Here is a 25638-nt window from a genome sequence, read left to right on the forward strand (position 1 = left end):
TCAAAAGGAATGAACAAAAAGACAGATCATGGTGCATAGGCATGTTTTTCTCAAATAGGATGAGCCTTCACGAAATGAAAGTTTCTGTAACAAAGGCTCTTAGACACTGGAGCTTTTTATACATTGCTCACGTATAATTTAGCAATGAGTAGTTACCAATGTAGTTAGCCAGTTGTGGACCCAAATATCCAATTACTGCAACTGGCACACAAACAGGGTAATTGTACAGTGAATGCACTCATGTATTGGCATTCATGCTATGGAGCCTGGTGTCACCCTTTCAGTGCTGTGCCAGAGTAGGGATATTTCATCTTGCTTATTAACACCTCTGTCCTTGGGTAAGTCTTAGCATGTGGTTTGGGGAGAAAACATTCTGGGTTTTCACAGAAGGCAGCTAACAGTGGAACTACCACAAGATAGCTGGAAATCAGGAGACTTAATTCTCTCAAATTCAGATGACATAAAAGTTAAATTTGCTAGCTTCTTTGAGCTTTCCCCTCTCAGTTCTTTCTTGTGATAATTCTATTCCTTATAGATGTTGAAAAGTCATGGTAGCCTCATCAGCGAGAAATTTGCATGTGACTGAAACAATTCCACAGTGAAAACTGAATTTTCTGATTTGCCTTAATAGAATAATAGTTTAGTGTATGCCACAAAATACAAACCCAGATCTAGTGCAAAACAAATTTCAGAATTCTTCATGTTATTCCTCTTGACACTTGGGTTTGGCATGAGAAGGGAGAGGTGCATCCATCAAGTCTGTGCTTGTGCAACAGCAGTATAAACAATTAGGCAAATTTTTCTTCAAGACACAAGTTCATGTGGAAAGCTAAATAATAAGAATAGGTTGTTTGGGCAGTTGCAAATAAATCAGATCAGAATTTCATTCCAAGTGGAAGTGGAGTATATATTCTTCCACAAACTGAAGCAATGCATTTCTCTTCACACATTTCTGACTGTAAATTGTTGTGTGGGATGTCTAATGACTTAGGACAATTACTGAATAAAATTGCACTGCAAGAAAGGAGATACTCCTCGTGGGATGCAGCAAAGGTAAAATCACAGATTGTTCTAAACTGCTAGTATAGAACATACCTTTATAAGCACAAAATATATGTGTACTTTTGCCTTGATACATTATCCTTAGAGTGTTCATCTTTTCCCCATTAGTCTCCTGGATTCCTGTAGCGCACATTCCCTTCCATTGGTCCCTTATCCTAAAAAGTAGCTGATCAAAATCCAGACCATGTTTATCTTGCTGGAGGCAATTAGTTGGGACCAGCTGTCAAAGCCACAGCCAGTTCCTAGCACATGTGTGCAGCCTGTCAGCAGGCACAGTAACAGCATATGCCTTCCAGAAGATAATGACACTGATCTTAAACTGAAATCAGGTTTTGTTGGGTAGAATAACACATGGAGAAACAGATTACACCATAACCAAATACTATGATATTTCAATAAATTATTCAACTTCAGGTCTACTTTCTGTTTTGTAGACTGTTAGCATAGCAGCTGCTTGTAATATAAGCTCAGTTTATCTACACACTCCCAGTACTTAGAGGTTTGAAACTTCTTTTGAATTTACTGCCATCTCTATTTTTAAAACCTCATTTATCAGATAAGCGCAGCTGAAAGACCAAGAAACCTCTAGGCTTTGAATGGATGGATTAAAGTGTTGGGCACAAGAAGTGAAGATTTTTTCCAATTATGCAACTTCCCCTGCACATCAGTTTTTTCAACACTCTGTCATATTTAGAACCTGTTTTGCTGCAGTATTATTAGAAACTGTAGTTAAGCGTTACTTATGAAAGAAAAGAAAAATAATGTTACTCATTTGTGAGCCAGAACTGTCTACCTCCTACTGAATGAGAACTATCAAATAATAAAAAGCTCTTTGATATCTATAAAAACACTCCTGTTCTAATTATGTTCTACATCAAGCCTTTGTAATTCCCAAAAAATTAATGATGTAAAATTGATAAAGAAGAAATGAAGATTAAGCTCACAGAGATTACTAAATACAAGTCAGAGATGGGAATATTCCATTCCAGGAACAATTATCAGGATTGAGAAACTTTGTCTCTGGGTTGAAATACATTTCTGGGGATGAGCTTTACTCCCTTGCATTCTCAAACATGCTGCCTCCCCCTGAGACACTACAACAGCCCCAGAAAGGAACTGCAAAGGACAGAGGATTTTCTCAGAAAGTACCTTTAGGAAGAGAAAGTGTTATTTTTAGACCTGATATGACCGAAGCAACTTACCAAGAAACAAGACAACCATCTGGGAGGGAAGTCCCAACCCAATGCAATGATCTCTTCTGAAACTGCGAAGTAGAAGAAAAGCAACAACGAACTGCTAAAGCTTTGAGCCATTGGTACTTGCCTTACCTTGCAATGAACAGGGACATAATTAAAAGCAGTCAAGGTAATGTCTTGGAAAGAAGCAGAACAAGGAGGAGGCTTTCCCCTTTCCTGAATCACTGGTGTCTCAAGCTGGATTTGGATGTGTGGATGTTTTCTGCCTGTGCATCATTTTGATTGTAAACTTTGTTTAAACCAGTGCAAAACTCCTGAGCAGCAGAAGAGCTCAGATTTTGTTATTTGCTTTTGAATTGCTGAGTCCTAGACTATGGAGGTGATAGCCTCTTTAACAGAGGCTATACTTGTCTTTAGAGAAGGGAAATAGGGCTGGAAGCTCACAAGTGGAGTAATTTTGAAACTATCTCCACACTAAATCTTCTAAAATTATTGCAGCAGAAGAGACAAGATCATAGCAACCTCTCTTTTTTGGATAGCCCTCTGTGAAGTGCAAGACAGAGAAGAATATAAGCAAGGGAAAAAATAGGAGATAGGAAAGGAAAATTTTGAACAGATTATGAAAATTATCCAAGTAATTTCTTAAATTAAAGTAATCCTTGACTATGAGCAGCAGAGGCTGCAAGTAGATGAGACTTTTGGGTAGAGAATTCCTCTTACTAATCAGAAAGAGAAGCTCTGTGCAAGAAATCTAAAAGAAGAGTAATAGTATTAGTCACTCCTCATGCTCTGGGATTAACTTCTTTCAAAACACTGATTACAGCTCTAAGTACAGCCCAAAACTGGAATTTATAAATCAGACAAGAAAGTGGCATTTTTAGTAGTTCTGTTTCAGATCCCAGCCATTCTCTTTCTGCATAACCAAGATCAGCTTTTGTAAGCTTATGAAGTTCTACTATATATAGTTACTCATCCTGTATAGTGAATATTCCCTGTAAATCACACTGTGCTTCAGCTGATTTCACAGCTTATTGCCTAGGACTGGAAGCTGTGTGGGGTATGGCAACCCAACAACCAGCTCAGGCCACTGCAGACCTCAGTGAAATGTCTTTACTTGGCTTTTAAATCACATCAGGCATCTGCATACAGAGGCCAGGCTTAAAACAAATTGAGCATGGGTCTCTTTTGCCTCCTTTCCTGTGTTTGCCCTCCCAGCTGAAACAGAACCTATGGGAAGACACAGGGCCAGGATTTGCATGGGGCACAGGGTGAAAAGGAACAGTGAAACCTGACCAGCCACTTCATGGGCCACCCTTGGAAACCCTTGGCTCTTTGCCTTGCCCTTGCCATGGCCAGGGGAAACCAGTTTTCAGCTCTGAATATTCAAGGTCAGTGATAGCTAAGCAATAAATTATGATATAAGAAGATGCTGAGCCCCTGACTAATACATCTGGAAAGAATAACACAGGAGATACATTTTTGGAAAAATACACGAGGAATTAAAAAGCAGAAGCAAGGAAGATGTCAGTCAGTGGACAGCCTTCTGTCAGAAGATGCCTAGTCCGATTTTTTCTTAAATTACAGCCTGAAAATTTAAGCACATTAAACCTGACATAGAAAAATTCCATGGATGCTTATTTAACAAGCCCATGTTTTCTCTGGCCTCTCAAGGAACTAAGCTGTAAAGTCAGTTCCTGCCTGCTTCATCTCCAGATATCTAGAATTTGCACATTGCAGGTGTCCAGAGCCATTTCCAGGGTCTTAGGAACATGAGTTGGTTTCAGAAATACTTCTCCCGTTCTCTCTTTGCCTTTTCTTTCTTGTGCCTGAATATGTGTGATGAATCATGGCATCCCTAGGCACAACTCCAAGAAGGGGCATGTTTGTCCAGCAGAATTCACGTAACTTTAAGCTCTTGTCCAAATTAAATGTTTAACCACTGCTTAGCTCATACACTGCCAAATAAAGGCATAAGGACTAATAAACCCAATGCTCAATGGTTATGAAACTGTGTGGTCAGACTAACAAAGCAAGTGCTCATCCTGTGCTGAATCTGAAGAAGGTTGAAAATTTGTTAACATGGATGATGTCGCTAGAAAAGATCTAAGAAAATTTTAGACTTAAATATTAGGAGACCAAAGCTCTTTAATAATTACATTTCATTACAGTCACTCAGAATGTACAGCAGATAGCTGAGGTGAAAGTGAATTTATCTCAGTATATACACAGACACTATATCATCCCTATGTTCATTTAAAGTTATACATTCAAAAACATGCAAACTGCCTAAGCACAGAAAGCTGAAAACAGTAATATTGAGGTTATGCATTCAATCTTAAAGGAGTCCCTTTCACCATTTCTTAACTAGTAATAAAACATTTCTCTCCTTTTCTCTACTTACTCCAGTGTATCAAGTAATTTATTTTATATTGCCACCTGGCTCCAAATGAGCCATTTTCCCTTTGTTTCTCAAAGCAGTTGTTAGTGCATCAATAGATGCCCAAATATTAATATCAAACAGATTTTTTTTTTTTTTAACGAAACAAGCATCATTGTTCCTTTTATATTGTCTCTTCTTTCCTCTGTTTAAATTACAACTTTGCTACTTAAAGCCCAAATTAAATATTTTCATTTGAAATGTACATAGCTGAATTAGGGTCCAGCTCACTTCCTATTCAAACCTAATGACGCAAATGAAAAGTAAAATGAGACATTTTGGTATCTTTCACTCACAGCTTCAGCTTCCTTTTTTCTCTTCCTTCTTAGATTCACTATATATTTATATTGGTTTCTGAAGGAGATGGGAATTATCAGACCACATTGTCTGTCTGTTCACCTTCATTTTCAAACCCTCTGGCTTAAAATACTTTAACTTGAGAGAGCTCCTGATCTCCAAAAGATTATATTTCTATGCATTCTGGGGAGATAGCAGAGAAGAGACATCCAAATCAGTCATCCCTGTAGGAGAAAGGTGGAAGTGTGAAGTGGGTTGTTACTCCCCCCACATTTTGCCAGGCTGCAACCCCTCTATTGAAGGCAGTACTTGCGAAGCACAGATAGCAATGTTGATAGCTGGGTATTACAGAACACACAGAAGGATGAGTCAGGATGAGTGTGATAGGAGCCTTAGGCAGATCAGATGCCAGACTGTAAATCAAGATTCACGAGTGACAACTCACAAACTGGATGTTCTGTTATATTTTTATTTTTATTTTTATTTTTATTTTTATTTTTATTTTTATTTTTATTTTTATTTTTATTTTTATTTTTTTGAGGAGGGGTAACCAGTTTGATCATGACTTGTGAATTTCCAAGTTCTGATGTAGAATCCACATGAGTTGGATAAGGATTTGGCTGAGCTAAATCTAAGCAGAAACTTTAGGACTTGGTCCAGTGGCTGTAAGAGCTCTCTTCTTCACATCAATTCCTCCTCAGATGGTAATTAGTATTTCACCAGGGTACCACCTTATCTCACCTGGCCAGGTGTGAAAGCTCATACCAAGTCCAGCTTCTAAAAGTATCATTTTACCTGGTGCTGGATTTTTCCCTCTTCCCTCAGTGATAAATTCAGCAAATCTTTCATTTTTGTTTCAGAAACATTAAACACCAAATCCCAGGTCTTAATGAAAGCTGCTGTATGTAATGTCTTATAAAAGTAGGACAAGAGATATGAAAATCAAATCCCATGGCCCACTCAGTTGTGGAAATTTCTTTCATTATAATACCAGTGCAGCTAGCATAGCTCAGCTACATCAAAATTGCTCACATGCCTTTTCCATTTTCTTCTCACAGCAGCTTTGCCATTAAAAAGAAAAAATAATTTTAAAATGTTTTGTCCCTTTACTGATCCCACAATTACACTGGCCAGCTTCTCCAGTACCTTTAGATAAATCCTACCTAGCCCTACCCCCTGGTTTTGAGTACATCCAGCTTCTTTCAAGTATCTACCTTGTTTGATCTCTCCCTCCTGAGGAAGGACTGTCCCTCTCCATCCCACATTATGCCAGTTCCAAATCAGCTTTTCCTTGTGAAAACTGAGGCAAAAAATGCACTGAATACTTAAGCCTTCTTTGCTCCACTGTAACTAGTGCTTCTTCTCCACCCATCCCTGGGTCCTGAATTTACTTTGAAACTAACATCCCCAGAGTCTATGCTCCTGAGTAGTTTCAGCTCCAGCTGGGCTCTGGCCTTCCTAATTTTGACACTAACTTTCTAACACTGCTCCATCTATACTGCCTGTCCTTCTTTCTACATCTTCTCTGCCTCCTTTTTGTGAGCTAGTTCAATGAGAAGCTCCCCACCTAGCCATGCAGACCTTCTCCAGAAGTTCAGTCTTCCCACATGGTGGGATCATTCTTGAGCTCTCAGTAAGTTACCTTTAAAAACCAGCCAGCTTTCCTGGACACTCTTCCCCTGCACAGCAGCTCCATAAGGGATCATGCCAGATAAACCTTGACCAAGTCCCTGTTTGCTTCCCCAAAAACCAGTGTCCTCTGCTCACCTTCCAGCTTTCTTCTGTGCCCTAACCTCCAGCATCTTGGGGTGTGATTCATTAAGAAAATTATCATGTCTGTACTTCAGCACTTTATTAAGCACAACTACACTTTGCTCAATATATGATTATGAAAACATTGTTCTGTGAAAGCAAATACACATTTGATTGCATTATGGGGGCAGGGAAAAGTTTGCAGCATAGTGGTAAATGGAGCCTTATTTCCTTGAAAACAATAGCTTTTCTGAAAAATCTCACTCAGGGATAAAAATGGTATAATTATGGGGATAAAAAACATGGCAGAAGTTTGCCAGGCTGGGTGGCTAAACCAGTACAGTCTGCACCAGTGAGACATGACCTTAATACCATGTTGCACTTCAATAATGTTTTTATAGCATCTGGAATCTTCAGTGCTGAAATTTAGATCCAAAAATGTAAAACATTATGAAAAGGGGTTACCTTTGAGACTTTTCTTATCTGAAAGATTTTAAGACTTCTTTTTCTACAGGAGAAAAAGATAACAGCTCTGTCAGAGCTGCTGAGTGTGGTAAATGTGTTTTAATCAAGTTGTAGTCTGCAGAACAAAAACATAACGGTGCAGAGTGTTGGTTTAATTATTGCCATCTGTATTCTTCCTTGGCCATTCTATTTGATCCTTGTGGCTCACACTGCAAATTGTCATTACCAGAAACTAATTTTAGCATCATAGATCCTAAAATTAGATCCTTATTCTGGGGGATGAAGGAATATGGATAGAAATGCCAATAATTCTCAGGAATAACTATCACAGAAATTTAAGAACAGACAATTTGGCCTATCTAGTCAAATATTTCTTATTCTAGTCATATGTATGAGCCACCAGTAAGGTTTCCTTTCAGAGCTCAGAAGTTGTATGGTTCTTTGTTGCTTTTGTTGCAGTAGAGTGAAATGCTGCAATCCTTGAGTATTCTGAGTTTTAAGGACCATGTAGAAAAGAAAATATTTCTTCCCTAATGCCTTATTCCTTTGCTTTCAAAGTTCTAGGTTAATAGTGTTTGTTAGGCCACATTAGTAATGTAATCTCTGTTCACAAAGCATTATTTCTTATTCCCTATCTTACCCTAGTTGTCTTTATCTAAGCAGGTTTGCATTTTGGCACTCATTCCTAAGTACCTGAATGCTACCAGCAGGAACTTGATTCCAGTATCTACAGGAGCATATTATGTTCTAAATAATCACTCACCCCTTCCACAGAAAGCCGCTCATATTTCAATTTTAGTTTAGCTTTATTTTTTCTCTGTTAGGGGCACTTGCTATATCTGCCCAAGTATAAAGGTTAGAGACTGACCCAGGAGCAATGGACTGGATGGAATTTCCCAGTGCATCACGTTCTACCTATCCAGTATTGCTGGAAAACAACCTGCATCTTCCTTTTCATGAACTGACCAACTTCTGATTTAAAACTATGTATATTCTGTCGTCCCTTTTTTCCACTGTAGTTTCAAAGCAACCAAAACCTTATTGTTCTGAATGTTATAAACCATCCCAGCTTTCAATCTAGTTTTATTCACAGACCATAAGTTCCTGTGCCAGTATTGATCTGGAGCACAAGTGGCTCTTTCCCTTCCAGGTGTTTTACGTGTTTAACATTCACAGTGAGTAACCAAGTCCTCTTTCAGCTTTTGCTTTCCTAAGCTGAGCAAGCTCTCTAGTCTAAAACACTTTCCATTATTGAAATGAATTATCTGCACCTGTTCCAGTCTGAATTCCCTCACACTCATTCACTGATGCTCAGAAGTGCATGCATAACTCCAGATAAGGTTTTGGCAGAGTCACTTATACCTGCATGAATATCTCTTTTTTTCCTTACAATTACTTCAATTGACAAGCACTGTGCTTCAAGGTAGCTTCTCATTAGTAGTCTGATTCTGATCAGTTAATACAGCCCAAAGCACTTATTCTCTCTGTTATTCCCACCTGGCATTCTCACAACACCTTTCTCCAAGATATTTCTGCAGGAATAGTTTCATTCATACAACTTTAGAAATTTGAATGCTAGTGCTCAGACTCATCAAGTTTAAAGTATCTGTCAAAGGCAATTTTGATAGGTATGTCCCACTGCAATTCATCCCATCTATCTCCAATAGATCTCTAGTACTAACTTGATGTCTCCACCCAAAGGTCACTCAGAGTCTGGGATACATGGGCCATATTCCCATGGAAATATTCAGCCCTTGCCTAAACATTGGGGCCATTTTGTCACATGCTAGCCCTGTAACTCCCATTTCCTTTACCATCTTCCCAATTCTCTCTGAGATTACACCATCCCTGGCCAACCCAAACATGTAAAAACCGAAGTTCCCACACTGACAATCAGGTTCACCCACTCTGTGTAAATACTGAAACCCTCAGCCATGAATTACCCAACACTAAAGAGATACATAAGATGTGTTTTCACTGAAACCAGTTGGGATTGAGAAGGATGAACTGGAAGACAGCAACAGAGATTGGAAGGGATATTAGCAAGAAGATAAGGACTGGACTACTGCTCATCTTCCTGGAACAACTGTATGGACAGACCAAGACCTGAGATAGCTTTAAAGTTTGGTGAACCAGGGAGAATACAGACTATGGGACAACTCAAGCCATGGCTCCAAGAGGGCTAAGAGGAGCTGCTGAGGAAAACACTTTCTCCTAGATACCAAAGAAACAATTGAAACTCCCTAGCATGGCCTTTCTCACTCAGAAACATTAAAGATGAACATGTTTATTGGCATTTCTTTATGATCTGAGCACAAGCCTTTTTTCCAGGATAATTTCTCAGATCATTACTGAGTATAGCATGGGAAGGCAAATCAGGACCAGAGCAGTGTTTGGGAAAGAACCTGTGACTACACTTGCCAGCTTTTTCTCACCTTTTGAAATGGGCAAAGCCAGAACAGACATGGGACAAGCCCATACTATCTCTGTAAAAGTTGTTCTTGTTGCCTAAAAGAAAATCAAGACTCTTTTCCGTGTATGAAAAACCCAGAAATCCAGCAGTCATGTCTGATTTGATATGCAGGTCAATAAGGTAGGACTAGGACAAGAGAGTTCATTCCAAGGCTAGGGAAGTAGGACTTTCTCTGAATCTGCTTATCTGGATGTTGTGGTTTGCTTAGCTGTCCCTCCAAGTTTTGCACTCAGGTACACTCCCATCCTTTGCCCTGACCACAACCTTCCTGTTCATATCACTGCAAGTATTCTGGAACTTGGAAATACTAGGAGTCACTTTTTCAATTTATTTGGTTTTGAGGTGGTGTTATTGTTGTTGTTGTGTAGCATTTCAGCCTAAGGAGTGAAAGTTGATCAGCGTATTGCTGACCTATTTAGGTGCAGTCACCAATCTGCTTCTATTGGTGAGGGTCAGCTCTCACCTGATGCATTTGGACCCCTCTTGCATCTGTCAGCTTTGAGGCTGCTGTGAAGTCTGTCCAGACATCCAAGGCTATCTTTAGGACGTGGTGGGCTGGAAGACAGATGGGCATCTCCTGCCATGGCATCTGACACGTGACTGAGAGGAGAAAGGTAAAGTAACTCTTGCATTCTGGAAGAGTTCAAAATCAGGGGTAGAGCTGTGTGGGACTACACTAAAGTAGTACACTAGTAGTACACTAAAGGATTCCCAGCAAATCCTTATAGTGTCTGAATAATTTTCTTGTACAACACTGATTTTTTGCAAGAGAAGAGACTTCTGCCAGCTATGGTCTCTCACATCTGCATTGCCCTAGCACCAAGGAATTCAGGGTGATAAGAAGGTCTGTGTGTGAGTAGCAGCCTGAGACACCGGCCTTGCCAGTGGTTGCCCAGAGGCTTGAAAAGCTTGAGAGAGGCTTGTCTACAAGAAAAATCATGATTTGTTACTCCTCTTGAGAAAGTACCGTCTGAGTGAAGAAAGCCTCCTCCAGATACAGCACTGAGCTTAATTTCAAATGACTGACATTTTTCCTCACATTTTCAGGTTAATCTTCAGCCACTGACACAATATACAACTACAGGTAAGCTACATGCATACCATCTTTCTATTGTTGGAGTGATTTAAAGACTGTTAGAAGTTAACCATGCATGTCTCAATATTACAAAATTGCCAGTGATAATGCCCACATCCTACTTCACAATTTTCAGACAGTGAAGTTCAACATAAAAATGTGCTGCAGATATGCTAGAAGAACCAGCATTTCTCAACCTTAATAAACCCTGCTGCTCCACGCTAGAGAAGTTTTTTTCAAAGTATGTCATCTCAATGCCTCTGAAAAATAGGGCATTAGATATGTTTCACAAAGCAATAGAAATTCATAAAACTGAGATTGTTCTGTATTTTTAATTCTCTCATAGTCCATGAATCCACCTGGCACTTAATACATCATAAATGCTATAATAAGCATGTCAATGCATGTATCTATTTAATTTTGGCAAGTTCTTGATTGCAGTCTTTTGTATGGAGGCAGTTGCAGATAGGAATTGTGACAGACAGTAAATCTAACTGACTTGAACTGGCAACAATAGCTGTAATGAAGATTTGCATTTTTAAAGGCGTGTAATTAACACCAATATTAGCTTCTTCCTCCAGCTAAAAAGTCAAGCTCAACTACCTTATGCTGAACTTGTGTTGGGTTTTGTATTTCTTTTGCTTTGCTGACAAGTATAAAGCATATAGATCAGCTGCTGCCCAGGTACTGTTTTGAATATTGCTGCTACAAATGGTCAACCCAAGAAAAAGCAGGACAAATGGGTAGATGTGCTGGGAAACAATGAACGGAACAATGGATGGAACAAATACTTAGCTTATCCTAGGGCCTGATCCTATCTACCCTTAGAAAACTTGTGCTTTACTCTGTTTTCTATGGCAGAATTACACAATGCATAAAGCAAGAAGAATTTTCCTTCCATCGTTTCTTCCCTTTTATTGTATTTCATATGCACATTCACCTAATGCACACAATATCAAACATAGAAATGGCTTTGGTGTTCCTTACGTTCCCTCAGCCTTTAGACTCTCAGTTTGAACACACCTCTATGAAGGCATGACATTCAATCCAGTTATTTCAATTTTTGTAAATATCACCAAATACTTAACAGAATAATTTTATGGTAGAAAAAATACTAATAATAATGGTTTTGAACACCTTGAAAACCACATATAATCAAAAAGTCTGAGTTCACAATTTTTGCAATGCTCTTTACTTATTTCTATAATTTTTTATTTTCCAGATATTGTTTCTTTAGCTAAAACCTCCTTCAGCTTGTTTAACAAGCTAAATAATTGCCAGTAGTAACAATAAGGAATTATTTACTTGAGTTTCATCTGGGCCAGAACCTGAGGTTTCTATCTAAAATTTACTCAGTTCTTTGTCAAACAAAACTTCCATGAGATTTGATTGGTCCTTGCCTTTTGAAAGCTATGAGTATAAGCTGTTTTATAGGATGCAGAGCAGTTTAGGTGAAGAATTCATCAAACTGCATGGAGAGTTAAAAGCAAGACTAAGCATGAACTTTGTAGATGCCACTGTAGGACATGAGATGAAGTCCCTCCCAGTCTATGACACAGCATGGAAATTTTGGTCCTGTAAATTAAAGTTCTTCACATGTCTTTTAAATGCATGGTGTTATACCAGAAAGCTATTTTGAAAAATCCTAAGTTGAAGGATGCCATGCAGCAATCCTCTATGACCAGATGAACTGTCCCATTTTAAAATAGAAGTTTAAGAGCCAGATTGATTTTTGCTCCTGTAGGTATTTCTTTGAATTATACTTATGGTTTCAATGGGAAAATCATTCTATTAATTGTTTTTCTGAGCTAGTACATTACAGAATCACAGAATCACAAAACATTCTCAGTTGGAAGAGATTAATGTTCCATGTACCTCATATTTAAATTAAATGTTGCCATTAGTTTTCAGTTTGTTTATAAGAAAGTACATTCTACAATTGAAATTAATATCTAGCGGGAGACTTCTAAAAGAGTGAATTCACCAAAAGGAAAACATGCTTGACCAATCTGACATCCTTGTATGGCATGACTGGCCAGGCAGATGAGGGAAGAGCAGTGGATGTTGTCTACCTTGACTTCTACTTGGAGCACGGGAATATTTCCTTCTCTGGTGGGATTTGAAATTTGCCGGGGCACAATCCTGCACAGGCAGATCTAGGTGAACTTGCTTGAGCAGGAGGGTTGGACCAGATGACCCCACTGTGGTCCCTTCCAACTCCAACCATTCTGTGATTATGTAGTTCTAGGATTCTGTGAGTATCGTTAGTGTTGTTGTGACATCAATTCCTACAATTCCTTGATTTTTTCCCTACAGAGATGCATACACATGATTAGAAGTGTGACAAATCAAAAATTGATTCACTGAGTCCATGAGAATTTAGAAACATGGCAGCATATTTTTCTTCTGCATCCTAACAAAAGAGTGAAAAACTAAAAAGGAGCATCTTCCAACCTAAACTTTAGAAGGAGAAACTAAAAACAAAAAAGCTAAAGGTAGAAAATTAGATTAGATATGATATGAAATAACTTCTAAGCCTTACAGAAAAATAAAGTGAAACTAAGGCAATGCTACTTAAACATCCTGAGGAAAACCACACAAATTAAAAAATCTCTATATTTTTGCTTACTCTTATTTCACATGTGATCTTCCTTGCTCTGAACAGATAGAGCCATTCATTGCATTCAAATATACCTTATCTTTTGATTATGGACACAACTCCATTTTGCTTGGGCAAGTCAGTGGCATCCCTGAAAATGCAAAGCAGTCAGAAAAGTTAGAGCCCCTTTCATCTTCTGCCAGCTAAGGATCTGACCCCTGAATACTTACATACAGAAGGAGAGCCAAAAAAAGTATGCTGTCAGGAAAGTCTCCATTTGCTGCTATTTTGTTAGTCCTAACTAAACTCTAAACTTTTTTTCCCCCCATAATGTGCATAAGGTATGTCATGTAGAAATCAAAAATATTCTTTGTGAGCAGGAGCAATTCTGCCAAACAGCTACATGGGAAAAAAAGATAATAAAATGAACAAAAGAGGGTCCATTTTCACACTCATTTTCCACAAGATGTTTTCACTTTAGCTTGAAGAGGTATTTTGGGGCAGGCCAGGAAGGAAAAATAAAAGCATCTGAGCAGCCAAACCATCACTTGCTGACACCACTGGCACTGTGTCAGCTGAGGTAAAGGTAGCAATTCAACCATCCCAGACAACCAGCAACTTGTGAACACCATGGCCTGGTATGGAAGGAGAAAACTCTTATAAATAGTAGGACAATTCTGCAAAAATCTTATCTATTCCTGCTTTTGACAACATCTTCTGTATGATAACAAAGTGCAAAATCATTTCAGACTTCACTTCCATTCTTCTTCATGAATAGGTGTACTCGTACCTGTTACAAAGAAGGTGGATGTTTAAAGACCCAAACTCATGGTCAAAATAGATGAAATAAGCATAACTACTCACTTCAGACCTAACAAGTGAGTCAGCAGTCAGATTTTATTTCCTTTGCTGAAGTCAGAAAACAAATTAAGCTGACAGCACGCCTCTAATAATGACATCACTGAGAGCAGAGTTATTTTCAGTCTCTACAGCGCTGGTAAAGGAGAAGCGTAGAAGTGAGAAAGGGAAACTTAACTTTTTACTCATACAGACTCCTAATATATTTGCTTTGCACTCCCTCCCCCCCCTTAAGTTAGATATTTTTTGTTACTGTCATTCTGTGTTTAAAAGTACACATGCATTTTTCAAAAGCTTGTAAATATATAAAACATTTTTCTTTCTTTCTTTAGGAAGCACCAAAACATAAGATTTACAGCAATTTTAGCCTTGTGTGAAACAAGTCCTCCAAATACTTTAAAATTGCATCTAAATAAACCAGAGAAGAGTCTAAACCACTTGCCAAAATGTTCAAAAGTGACCTTATATGAAATCTGTCAGTCTTCAGATGCCAAACCTGTGAGACCTGTGGGCAGTATGCAATGTGGTTCTACATCTGCAAAAATACCTTTCTCTCTCAACTGCACTGCCTTTATTTAAAGTGGAGGTGGAAAAGCTTCTGCTTTTTGACAGCACAAAAACTGCACTTTGAAGAGTTTTCTAACTTGGAAAAAGAAGACTTTCTGGGACAGAGGCTGAGAGACACTATTAAGGTGGATACAGGGAGACTCGAGGGGATTTGGGGAAAAGCAGGCCTTTCTACATGAGAAGCCTGAAGCACAGAGTGACATAAAAAATGCATGAGGCTGAGAAGCAGTAGAAAAAAAGATGCATGAGTATACAGGCCCATGAACAAGATAAAGGAGAAAATGAAGAAATAAACGACCGAGTTCTGCCAAGCTACAAGGTTGAACCTGAGTAAGAAGCAGAAAGAAGTGAAAGTGTGGACGTGTTGAGGGAGATGGGAGCAGCCTGGCTTTGTCAGTGAGTGATGAGATGTGAGGTGATGACAATGTTGCAGCAACAGGACTGCAACTCCTGGTAATGGCAACAGACAGGAAGGAAATGCTGAATTGCCAATATGCAGTTCCTGAAGGTACATGATTTAGTGAAAAGTTGATGACTTGACCAGGATGATTAGAGAGTTTGGTTTCTTATGCAGCAAATGGGAAGTTATTGAGAGAAGGAGAAGCAAAGTTTTGGATGCACCACATAGAATACACAGAAAAATAAAAAAATAATTTTAATATATTTTCCTGGGCAGGAAAGATGAGTTATGGTAATCGAGGAAATAGATGCATATGAGGTGGGTGGACACCTCAGATCTATTTAATACAATGCAAGGAGAGCAGGCAATCTTCTGCCAAGTGCCAGCTTTAAGCTGCATAAGAAGGATGAAGAATACCTTGAAAGAAACACAAGAATGAAGTCAAGAAAACCATATCTGTCTTCAGAAGATAAAATGGAGAAGAAGAAATGTACAGAGGACTAAGAGGACTGAGAAAAGGCAGTCAGAGCTGGCTGGAAGGAAATTAGTGACAGATTTCCTGCTTGTCTCCAAGGGAAAAATAAACCCAGTGTGGAATGCCACACTTCAGAACATTCATGATATGACATGTGGTGAATATAAAAGGTACTTCTGTAGACTAAAGCATAAAAATTTGGTCATACATGAGTGGTGCATTAAGGAGCTAATAAAGAATCTCTCTGTCCTGAGAAACAAACCAAAAAAAATCTGTAGCAATGAAATAAATAATTAAGGAAGCCTTGCAACAGACCAATCCAGCACTCTCTGGAGATGGTCATCTTATTGCAACTTACACTCCCTCTTAACCAATGTCATTAGTAGAGGTTCTAGAAAGCAAAAAGGAATGAGGCACTGAAATACTGTAGGAAGACTTTCAACACTGATCAAAGCCCTCATCATAGCTTTTGTTCAACTAGGGCAAGCAGCTCGTTTGTGCACAGCAGAGGAGCATTCATTCTGATGAAGCAGGCAAAATAACATCATTCCTTCCCGAAAATCGTGATTTTTAAAATAGCTTCTTTGAAGTCAGACAAAGTTTCAGTTTTGCTGAAAGTGAATCAGTAGAGGAAGAATATAATCCTGACAACATTTTTTATCCTTTCTACAATCTGTGGTGATGTGATACCAAAGATTCTATTTATAGGTCCACTCATGAGCTGAAAATTTACTTCTTACTGCAAGCTAAGCCATTGGAAATTTTATCCAGTTGTAACAGATTTAATGAGACAATTAATGAGAATGGTTGTTTGTTTCATTAATCTTGTATCAAGTGACTTTAAAAAATACTGACAGATTTCTACAAATGTTTAGAGCATCTCTCTGGCTTATCACATTAACACAACAGCCTTTACAATTTCCTGTGATTCACTAAATATTGACTCAAGTATATATAGATTTAACTGGCTATTCAGATCCAAGACACAACTGCTCCTTATGCTCTTTAAAACGGTTCTGCTCTTTTCCCTGTTTAAAAAGCCATCTTCTATTCTCAGCATTCCCTCTCCATTTTATCCTACATCTTACATTAGCTTCCTTGGCACCTACTGAAGAATGACCAACAAGCCAAAAATCTTCCACAATCTCCCCTCTTCCAGTATCTTGTCCATCTAGTAGTAGATCTAGTCCATACCACTCATTAGTTTAACCCAGAACCTCCAACAGGTATCAGATAGCACAGACTTTAGTTTCTGACTCACCTCACATATGTACCATTTTGCAACACTGAAGTTCTAAATAAGGGACCACATCTTAACACAGTCTTCAGCTGCTCTGCAGTACAGAATAAATGTTGCTGCCTCCTCATCCTGCTACTCCTTTGGGCAAGGTTGTGACTCTGGAGCAAGGCCTTGAGTATGTCTTTGCTCCATCGAGTAGGACAAAGTGGGTTAACACAGCCAGGGTAGAAGAAGTACTTATGGGGGGGAACAGGGTTGTTTTATCTAACATATTTCTCTTCCAGATAATGCTTCCAGAGCTGTCTTTCATCACATTCATACTTCCCTTCAGTAAGCACTGACTTTGGGGGACAAAAATGTGCACTCACTGTGGAACTGTGTCATTGCAATGTGCTGAAATTATTGCTGGGGATGTAAAATATCCATAGTTAGAGTAGGCACCTTTACACCCGTAAAAACACTCGTGGGACACAAGGAAGGGTGCTGGTATGCTTTGAAGTTTGATAGTTCCCAGACAATACTGAGTGCTGAAAAAAGACTTCAGGGCAAGTCAGTTGTCAGTGAAGTTCCTTTTTGATGTATCGAAGGCACAGAGGAGTGTGAATTCATCACTTCACTGAATCACAGAGGGGCCCAGGGCTCATACAAGCAGCTGAGGAAAATACTACCTCTACACAGCCTCTTGCACAACATACACAATTATGATCCTTATTGTTTTACATCTGATGATATAACAAGTTTTACTGATCACTAGAGAACATTTTTGGACATGATCACAAACCTGGGTCCCCTCTGCCACTGCTTCATTCTCCATAGGGCAAAAGGCAAGGCACAAAAGTGAGATGCTGATGGAAAAGCGAGTGAACTGTCTGGAGAGAATACATGGATCCTTCAAACCAGTAGAGGTAACAAAGTCTGTTTTTAGGTATGATCACTTCAACAGCACATATTTTGGAAAATATCCCCAGACTACTGGGAATGAGCATCAGGTGTTATCAGGCAAGATAAATGGCAGCTGTTAGCTCAGCCTGGAGAATCCTGTTTGATATAATTAAGGGTCAGTAAAGAGAAAGTGAAGCTTTCTAGATTTAAAAGGGATTCTTGGCTAAGAGATGCTGGATAATCTATAAAAGGAAGTGAAGACTAAGATTACTAGACTAGATTTGGTAAGTAGCTTTCAAAGAGACCAAGGCACTATTTAATTGGGAGGGCATAAAATCAGGAAATTTAGGTAGTAAGGGCAAATAGCAAAAAAGTGAGATAAACTAGGCTTTGCTTGTCAGTAGGCTCTTTAAAGCAGACCTAATTTGATAACAATAATAAAAGGGTCTGTGACCCTTAAATTCCTAGATATGGGGGAACTAGGGTCCAAAAATAATGCTGTGGCCTCCTCTAGGCCTTGTGTGTTTCACACAAGCAACGATTTTTGAAGCTGATGAGATTTTATTGCTGTATTTTATTATATATATTTTTATAATATAACATCACATTCTACCTCTATCTGTTTTTGTTTTTGTTGTGGTTTTTGTTTTGCTTTTTGTTTGGTTGTTGGGTTTTTTTGTGAACAGCTATCTTGTGCTGTATTTAACCCAAGAGAACCCTGACCCTCAAACACTTGTTCATACTCTACCATTTCCTTTTTGTCTCAAAACGCCACAATCTGAAATTCTAATCTGCTTCTCAATGTTCCACTGCAAAGGGGTGACAACTTGCTTTCAGCATTTGACAGCGGGTTTCCATGTAATATTTCAAAGCTCAGCAAGAGGTTTCTTATATTCTGTGGTGAACAGGATAAATTTTGTCATTCAGAAGATAAATCTGAGCTATCTGTATGTACAGAAACACTAAAACGAGAACATATGTTGGAGACAGGTATGCTGTAATGAGAGCATATTTTATTGAATTCCAGATTTCCACTCAGGATGTAGAAACCACAGGCACAATTATTTCCTGCTAGCATAGTGATCACAGATAAAACTCAGATAAGTAATTCCATCGAGCCTGATGTATTATGCTTTAACCTTTCAGTCCAATTTTATGTAAACATACTTACATCCAGAAAAGCTATAGTTTTAAGCAGTGAGTCAGACACTGTATCTCTAACATGTATAGGATTTAGAAGCATTCTTATTGTCATTATCACATTTACTACACTTGCAGGATTAGAACTTCAAAGAAGAGCCTGCCAGAGGAAAACGCAGGAAATGTTTGCATTCTTGTATGATTCCATCATACAGGGGCCTGTAATGGTGAAAGCACCCTTCAGCAGATGTTGTTTGAAAGGTCAGGTTAAATCTTAATACACAATAGACATTCATTTCAGTTCTTCCCTTTTTGGCTATTGATTATAACTCTGATTCATACAGCAAATCCTTCTGCTGTCTCCGCTATGACAACTCACACCAGCTGGAAACTTCTTGCAGCACTTTGTCTTTCTTCCCCTGGTCTTTGTCAGCTTTCCAAATATGACTGAAACCATCTTTCCAATACCCCAATGAGGTTAAGGAGATGTTCTTTACACCTGCACCTAAAGGTCAGAACAACCAATTATAACTAGCACTAAGACTTCCTTAATTTATTTTGGCAGGATGTATTTACGCTTCTCCAATCAAGGCCTCCTCACACTTTGGAAAAGATCATGAAGAAAGACTAAGTCTCCTTAGATGAATCTCATCTATATGAAGTGACTGACTAAATTATACAATTGTCCTTTGCTTTTTTTGAATGGCAATTGAATTGCCTTTCAATTCTGCTAGGAATTGAACCCAGGTGTCTTGAGAATAAGAGACTCTCTTTGTCTATTAGCTATACAAATAAAGGGTATTGATTATTTTTTAACTCCTTGGAGCTTTTTTCCCATACAAATTCAGATAGTACCTTCAGTATATTTTCCTGTGTATTAAATTCAAATTATACACCTCAGTGCTATGGTCATAATACTTGAATAGAATTTCACACTTTTGCACTTTATTTACTGTTTCATATTCTGTTCAGAAGATGCTGCATCATAATTCCCACGTAATGCACCACTAGACTTTCTAGAGGAGTGTCAGATTGTGGAGTTTGTTGCCACAGTTTTGTTTGGTTTTCTCCCTACTTTTATGTGTATTTTAAAAATGCAAATTCAAGTTCCCAAATATTATTCTGATAGTAATATTAGTGAACTAATTTTGTTTTATACTTAGCATTTTGGGGACCATGACTATGGTGATTTACTAACTCTGCAATTAACTCTGCACTAATTGCAAAGAGTAAGTAGCTACAACTTGAAAGCTAAGCAAAGCATCATATACCACCAACCATAAGCAAGCTTCCCTAATTTCTGCCACATATATATCAAGAGGCTGCCCGTGTAAAAAGACAGGTAAGTACTATTAAGCTGCTGTCTCCCTTGCAATCAAGTGACATTTTAGTGAGGTTTGTTAGAAACAAGAGGAAAACAAATGGTGCAGCATGTGAAGCCCACCTAATTCATATGACAAGTTAATGGGATTTTATACAGCACTGTTATTTCAGTGCCATATGCTACCCTTTTCCTAACAAACGGGATCAAATTGTCTGTTGCAATGCATATAAAATATCTGTGTGGATACACCACAATTGCAACCACTTATGCAAAGGTGAAATCAACGCCCACAACTGAGCCTGGTGACAGACAGTTATTAGCAGTGACTGCAGTCAAGAAGAGATAGCTGTGCCTAGAGGGAGAGAGGGTAAAAGGAGAGAGGTCTGCTGCCACAGGTGAAAGCATTACCTTACTTTGGCCTGAGACAAAAGAAATGAAAAATAGGAGCCACTGACTTCAGGCAAAATATCTTCAGCATCTTACCTCTTGCTGGGAGGATGATCCCTTAGCAGGATTTGAAAGTCAGAATCCCCTGCAACTCCCAGAGATTAACTGATATGTTTGTCTTCCCTGTGGAGACACTTTCCAGATGATTTTCTTTCCCTGAAGTCTGTTCTTGCATAGTAGCTCCTATTAAAATCCTGATGCATCTTTCTTTTACAACATTTAAATGGGTGGTTCAATAATACTGAAACCCCTGAACAATGAAATGGCATACTTCTACCAACTCTCTGTACTTCAGTGCCTGAGAAAAGACCAGATTCCTATTGTTTGCAGCCCTCTTACCTGCTAGTGCAAAAGAACTTTACCCCTGTTTTATTTTGGATTTGAAAGATGCATAGAGGGAAGGACAAAAGAGGATTTAGATAAAATATTCAGAAACTATAACCAAACTATGACCTCCCCCTCTTCTAAAAAGAGTTTAAAATTCAAACAAGTAATTTAGAATATTTACCTATGGCAAGAAAGGACTAGACAACTATGAAAGGAAAACAGATCATGTAGTTTTTTTATTTAGAGGAAGAAAATCTTTTATAAAGAGGGACTTGTCGAACTATGTGAAATGCAAGCTTAGGTTTGGTGTAGTTTTCTTGTAGTGATTGTCACCTTTCAGTTCTCAGGTTCTTTCCCCTAATGGCATGTCTCAGATATATGTACCTCAATGTGTAGTTAATGCAGGTACAAATGCATGAGCTTTGATAAAGTCAAGTGAAATATCCCTGTGGGGGAATAGAAACTTGTATTTCCAGAGGAATGTAAGGTAACATTTTTTTTTTAACATTGTGAATTTTTACATGAACCCAGGGTTTTATTTTTTTTAAGTCCTGATTTGCATGTCAATGTATGTGTGTCAATACATAATGTATGCCTGCTGTAAAAAAATAGTTTTTCATGTTCAACATTCCAGCAGCCAGTTTGAGACTGAAGTGAGCTGGTACTGATCAGACTATGAAAAATTATTCCTTGCATTATGATTAATATCATAAATCAAAAATTATGATATTAAGCACAGAGGATGCCAAGCAGTACTGAATTATCTGTTTTCTATTGCCTTGTTCTAAATTTCATACTATTAGCCAGTCAGAGTTCTGCAAATTGACCACACTGGAAGGAAGCAGTCACAACTCCTCTTCAGCCTTTAACTGAGTGGGTTGGACGGTGGGGTTTTTTTGAGGACAACAGAAAGTAAAAAGGGTAGGGTAAGTTTTGATGTGGATCTGTTCCTTGATATAACTCACCACATGACAGCACAAGCAATTGCACCCCTTCAAAAGAGAGGCTGACACAAGGGCCAGACTGAACTGAAGTGAACAAGGGGAGGGCACATCTGCTTCTCCTGGCTTCAGGTGATCATTCAACTATGACCTTTCACACCAGGTATGGAAGTCTCTGTAGGACCAGCTGAAGACTGAATCATTATGAGCAACTGCCTATCCACTCCATTGTTCCTCTCTATAGATAGGTATTTATGCTTACATGAACATGAAGTGGGATCAGAAATGCTACCAAGCAGAAACAGAAGCAGCCTGTGTTATCACAGTGCACACACACACACAAACACTTTTAATTAGTAGCACACTTGCCATTCCTCCCACTTCCAAATATTTAAAGAATGTTAACTTTTATAAAGGATGGAACAAATCATGTGACCTGTCAAAATCTAGAAATTCTCGGGGCAGTGGGGACTGTCGAAAACTGAACTCAAACAATTCTGGAAAGTTTGGCTTCAATAGCAAGAAGCCTGACACCAGTGCTCACCACCTTCAGTTGCTGGTCTCATGTTTCAAGGATTGAAGAATTCTTCAGCATCAGGCAAGCCATCTAATGTTGCAAAACGATGGGTGTTTATGACAGTACTTATCTTTTTAGGTGAATAGGGTCTCAGTTTATATGCTTGCATACCAGCTAACAGCTGAGAATAAAGAGTAAAATAAGGGTCGTTTTCGGAACCTGTAGGGTTTTGGGGTTTTTTTACAGCTTTATCTTCATCTCTCTTGGCCTGTGGAAGTATGACTTTCCCGCTTCGAGGCAACTCCTACTCACACACTCCAACTACTACTTAAAACGGTTTTGCTACAAAACGCAATTACGACACCTTAATTCCCTTCCCTCTTTGCCTAATGATATCTGCACAACACCACATCTCACCCGCCTCTCGACTTGTCCCTCCGAGCTTGTTTGTGCAAACAAACTCTCCGTGTCTCCCACTCCTCGCAGCCCGGGGGACGGTAGTAGCCCTGCAGCCCGGTTCCCGCAGCGCCTCTCCGTGCGGCCGGGCCCGCCCCGGCGGCGCCGCTGGGGGCACAGCCCCTCACGGGCACTGGCCGCACAGAACGCCGCCGCTCGGGGCCGCCGGGCGCAGGCGCAGGCGGGCCCGGGCCGCCGCCATGTCGTGAGCGGAAGCCGGGCCGGGCCGGGGGAGGGCGGCAGCGCGGCCCCGCCCGGCAGCGGGGAGGGCGCGGGGGAGGGACAGGCGCACCGCGGCGGCGGCAGCGGGCAGCAGCCGCCGCAGGAGCCGCCGCCGGAGCCAGCCAGGCTGTCCCGCGCCGTCCGCAGCACTCGCTGTCTGCCTGGCCGCCCCCGCCGGGTAGCGGGAACGCGGAGCGCGGAGGCTGCGGGAGCCGGACGGGGAAGATGCCCCTGGCGCAGTTGGCAGACCCTTGGCAGAAGATGGCTGTGGAGAGCACGGCCGAGAGCAGCGCTGAGGTACGGGGCGGGCGTGGGGGTGCTGCGGAGAAAGTTGTGAGGAGAGGACGGGACCGGGACCCCCGGTGCCGCCGTCGCTCAGGGGATGGGCAGAGTTTCCCCCTTGAGGTTTCGGGGCGGGTAGCGGGTGGGTGCCGGGCGGCAGCGGCCCGGCGTGGGGACGCGGCGAGCGCCGGCCCCTGCACGCCGCTTCCTCTCCGGGGCACTGGCTCACGGCCGGCACCGGCCGGGACTCCCCCCGCCCCCACGGGGCTCGGGGCGTGTTTCCCGGGACCGGGCTGCTCCCGGCGCGCTCCCTCCCCTTCCGCCCCGTTCCCGGGAGGGAGTAACCTGCCTCCGCGGTGGCCGCCGGCTCGGGCGCTTTTGTTTCAGCGCGGTGTCTGGTTACTGTCATAGCGAGTTTCCTTTCCCAGGGCGGCCCCGCCGCCTCCGCCGGCGCGGCTCGGGGTGGGCAGGAGGGCCTTGCCCGGTGCCCTCGCCTTGGGGCCCCTTTCCCGTGTGGGTCCCCGCCCGGTGCCGCTGCCCCCTTATCTCGGCAGGATGGGGTTGCCGGCAGTTTCGCAAGCATTTGGGAAACCGCAGGGACGTGAAGGGTGGTGAGGCATGGGTGAAGCTTTGTGCTCGGCGGCGTTGCCGGGAACATCCCCGGGGTGCCACGCAATGTGGATTTCCCGCTGTGGTAGCGGGGGAGTGCGTGTTGTGCCTGTCCTTGTTAGGCAGGACGCGTGTCAGCTTTCCTAGGCTGGAATAATGAGAACGGCTGGAAATTAGAGTCACTTGCGATCGAGACCGTAGAAGCTTTCAGCTATTTTAATTTTTTTCCTTCTACTGTTGGTTTGGATCTACGTAAACACTGCACCTAAAGAGTCAGTTGTTCTCGCTCCGTGAGTCCCTAGAAACCCTCAGTGCGTGTTCTACTTTGTGATCAGATAACATCTGAAAAGGAAAGGCTGCTTCTGACAGTGCGGCTTCGACGTGAATCAGCTCCAGCTGATTCGAAGCCAGGCTGCTTCAAGTGATGCTGGTTTGGAACGGTGTGGACCCAGGCCAGCTCACAACAATTAATTGCAAGGTTAGGACTCTCTCCTTAGTGCGAGGAGCAAAGAGAGACCAATGCAGAGTTTCTGCAGTATCAGGATTTGTCCTTTTGATTTTTGTCTTATCATCCTTCTGCTTAAAGTCACTGTATCTCAAAGAGTCAGAAGAACCTACTGGTCAGATCTGATGGGCACATATATCTTTTAAATTCTTGCCAGGTACTGTAGTTACTTTTAAATTCATGCTAGTTTTTCACTGACTTCTGGAATAGCGATCTTAGATGATTTTAAATTGGGAGCAACTACAGTAGTAGTGTGATGCTTGAGGGTAGGGCATAAGGTGGTAGGGGAAAACACTTAGATTAATAATTTAATCAAAAGAACGGTTGCTGTAGTTTCTGATGCTCACTGCATGCGGTCTAACTTCAATAACAGTATATATGCTAGAGAAGTAGAAGAATAGATTCTTTTTTTTCCAATGTGTGTACATGCATGATAATACTTTGTTACTTGTTTCAGCCTATTTCAGACATAATTTGTTTTTAAATTGCTGTCATAAACTTCTTGAAACAAGTATATTTTATCACTTCCTTAAAAATAATTAAACTTTTATATTGACAGGAGTCTGCAGTGGTTTATCACCAAAAAATGTCTAGGACCACTAATAAAACATGAAGCAGCATGAACTGACAGGTTTGCACTCCAAGGCTCTAGTCTAGAATAAACAGTTCTTGAAAAGACCAGGGTGCACCTGCAAAAACTTCTCAGATAACACTCAAAAGCAAAAAGTTACTTAGAAAGGTTCCTTACATGAAATGACTATTTAAGAAAATATATTTTAGTAAAAATAGATAAGTTTAATTCAAATACATAGACAAGTGACCTAAATACATAACTTAGAATTTTGATTTGCATGAGTTGTTTATCTGTAGCATAGCAATATCCTAATTACAGACCCTATTCTGCAAGAGTATCCTTGGGCAAAAATATTCTTACATTTGCCTGAAAGTCATTGTGATTTCAGTCATAGTTTGATACTAATAATGTCTTTAGCTGTAACTCTGAATAAAGCTTTTTTGCTAACCTCTCAGGTTTGCTGACACAGTTCTAGTAACATTGTATTATCTGCATATGGAATTACAAATTTTTGAG

At 40.4% G+C, this 25638-nt stretch overlaps 1 protein-coding gene and 1 long non-coding RNA gene across 4 annotated transcripts in view; both read left to right on the forward strand.

Moving 5' to 3' along the window:
* The first annotated feature begins 17957 nt into the window (after nt 1-17957).
* LOC148184793 (uncharacterized) lies at nt 17958-19734 on the forward strand. 2 transcript variants are annotated; one of them, XR_015774647.1, is made up of 2 exons: nt 17958-18062; nt 19484-19734. It is a non-coding gene; the product is annotated as an uncharacterized LOC148184793 (long non-coding RNA). The 2 variants fall into 2 exon arrangements; XR_015774646.1 differs by lacking the exon at nt 17958-18062 and adding an exon at nt 19056-19179.
* A 3508-nt stretch (nt 19735-23242) lies between these two features.
* The window catches only part of RPS6KA3 (ribosomal protein S6 kinase A3), a 73997-nt gene continuing 71601 nt past the window's right edge, over nt 23243-25638 (forward strand). For both annotated transcript variants that reach the window (XM_005516682.3, XM_014249687.2), the window contains exon 1: nt 23243-23449. In XM_005516682.3, the coding sequence (XP_005516739.1) occupies nt 23378-23449 (72 nt within the window). In that variant the 5' untranslated portion in view covers nt 23243-23377. The remainder of the gene's footprint in view (nt 23450-25638) is intronic.

The sequence above is a fragment of the Pseudopodoces humilis genome, chromosome 2 (assembly GCF_049639895.1).
Source record: "Pseudopodoces humilis isolate 2021_Gansu_Grassland_sample_001 chromosome 2, ASM4963989v1, whole genome shotgun sequence".
Taxonomy (NCBI): Eukaryota; Metazoa; Chordata; class Aves; order Passeriformes; family Paridae; genus Pseudopodoces; species Pseudopodoces humilis.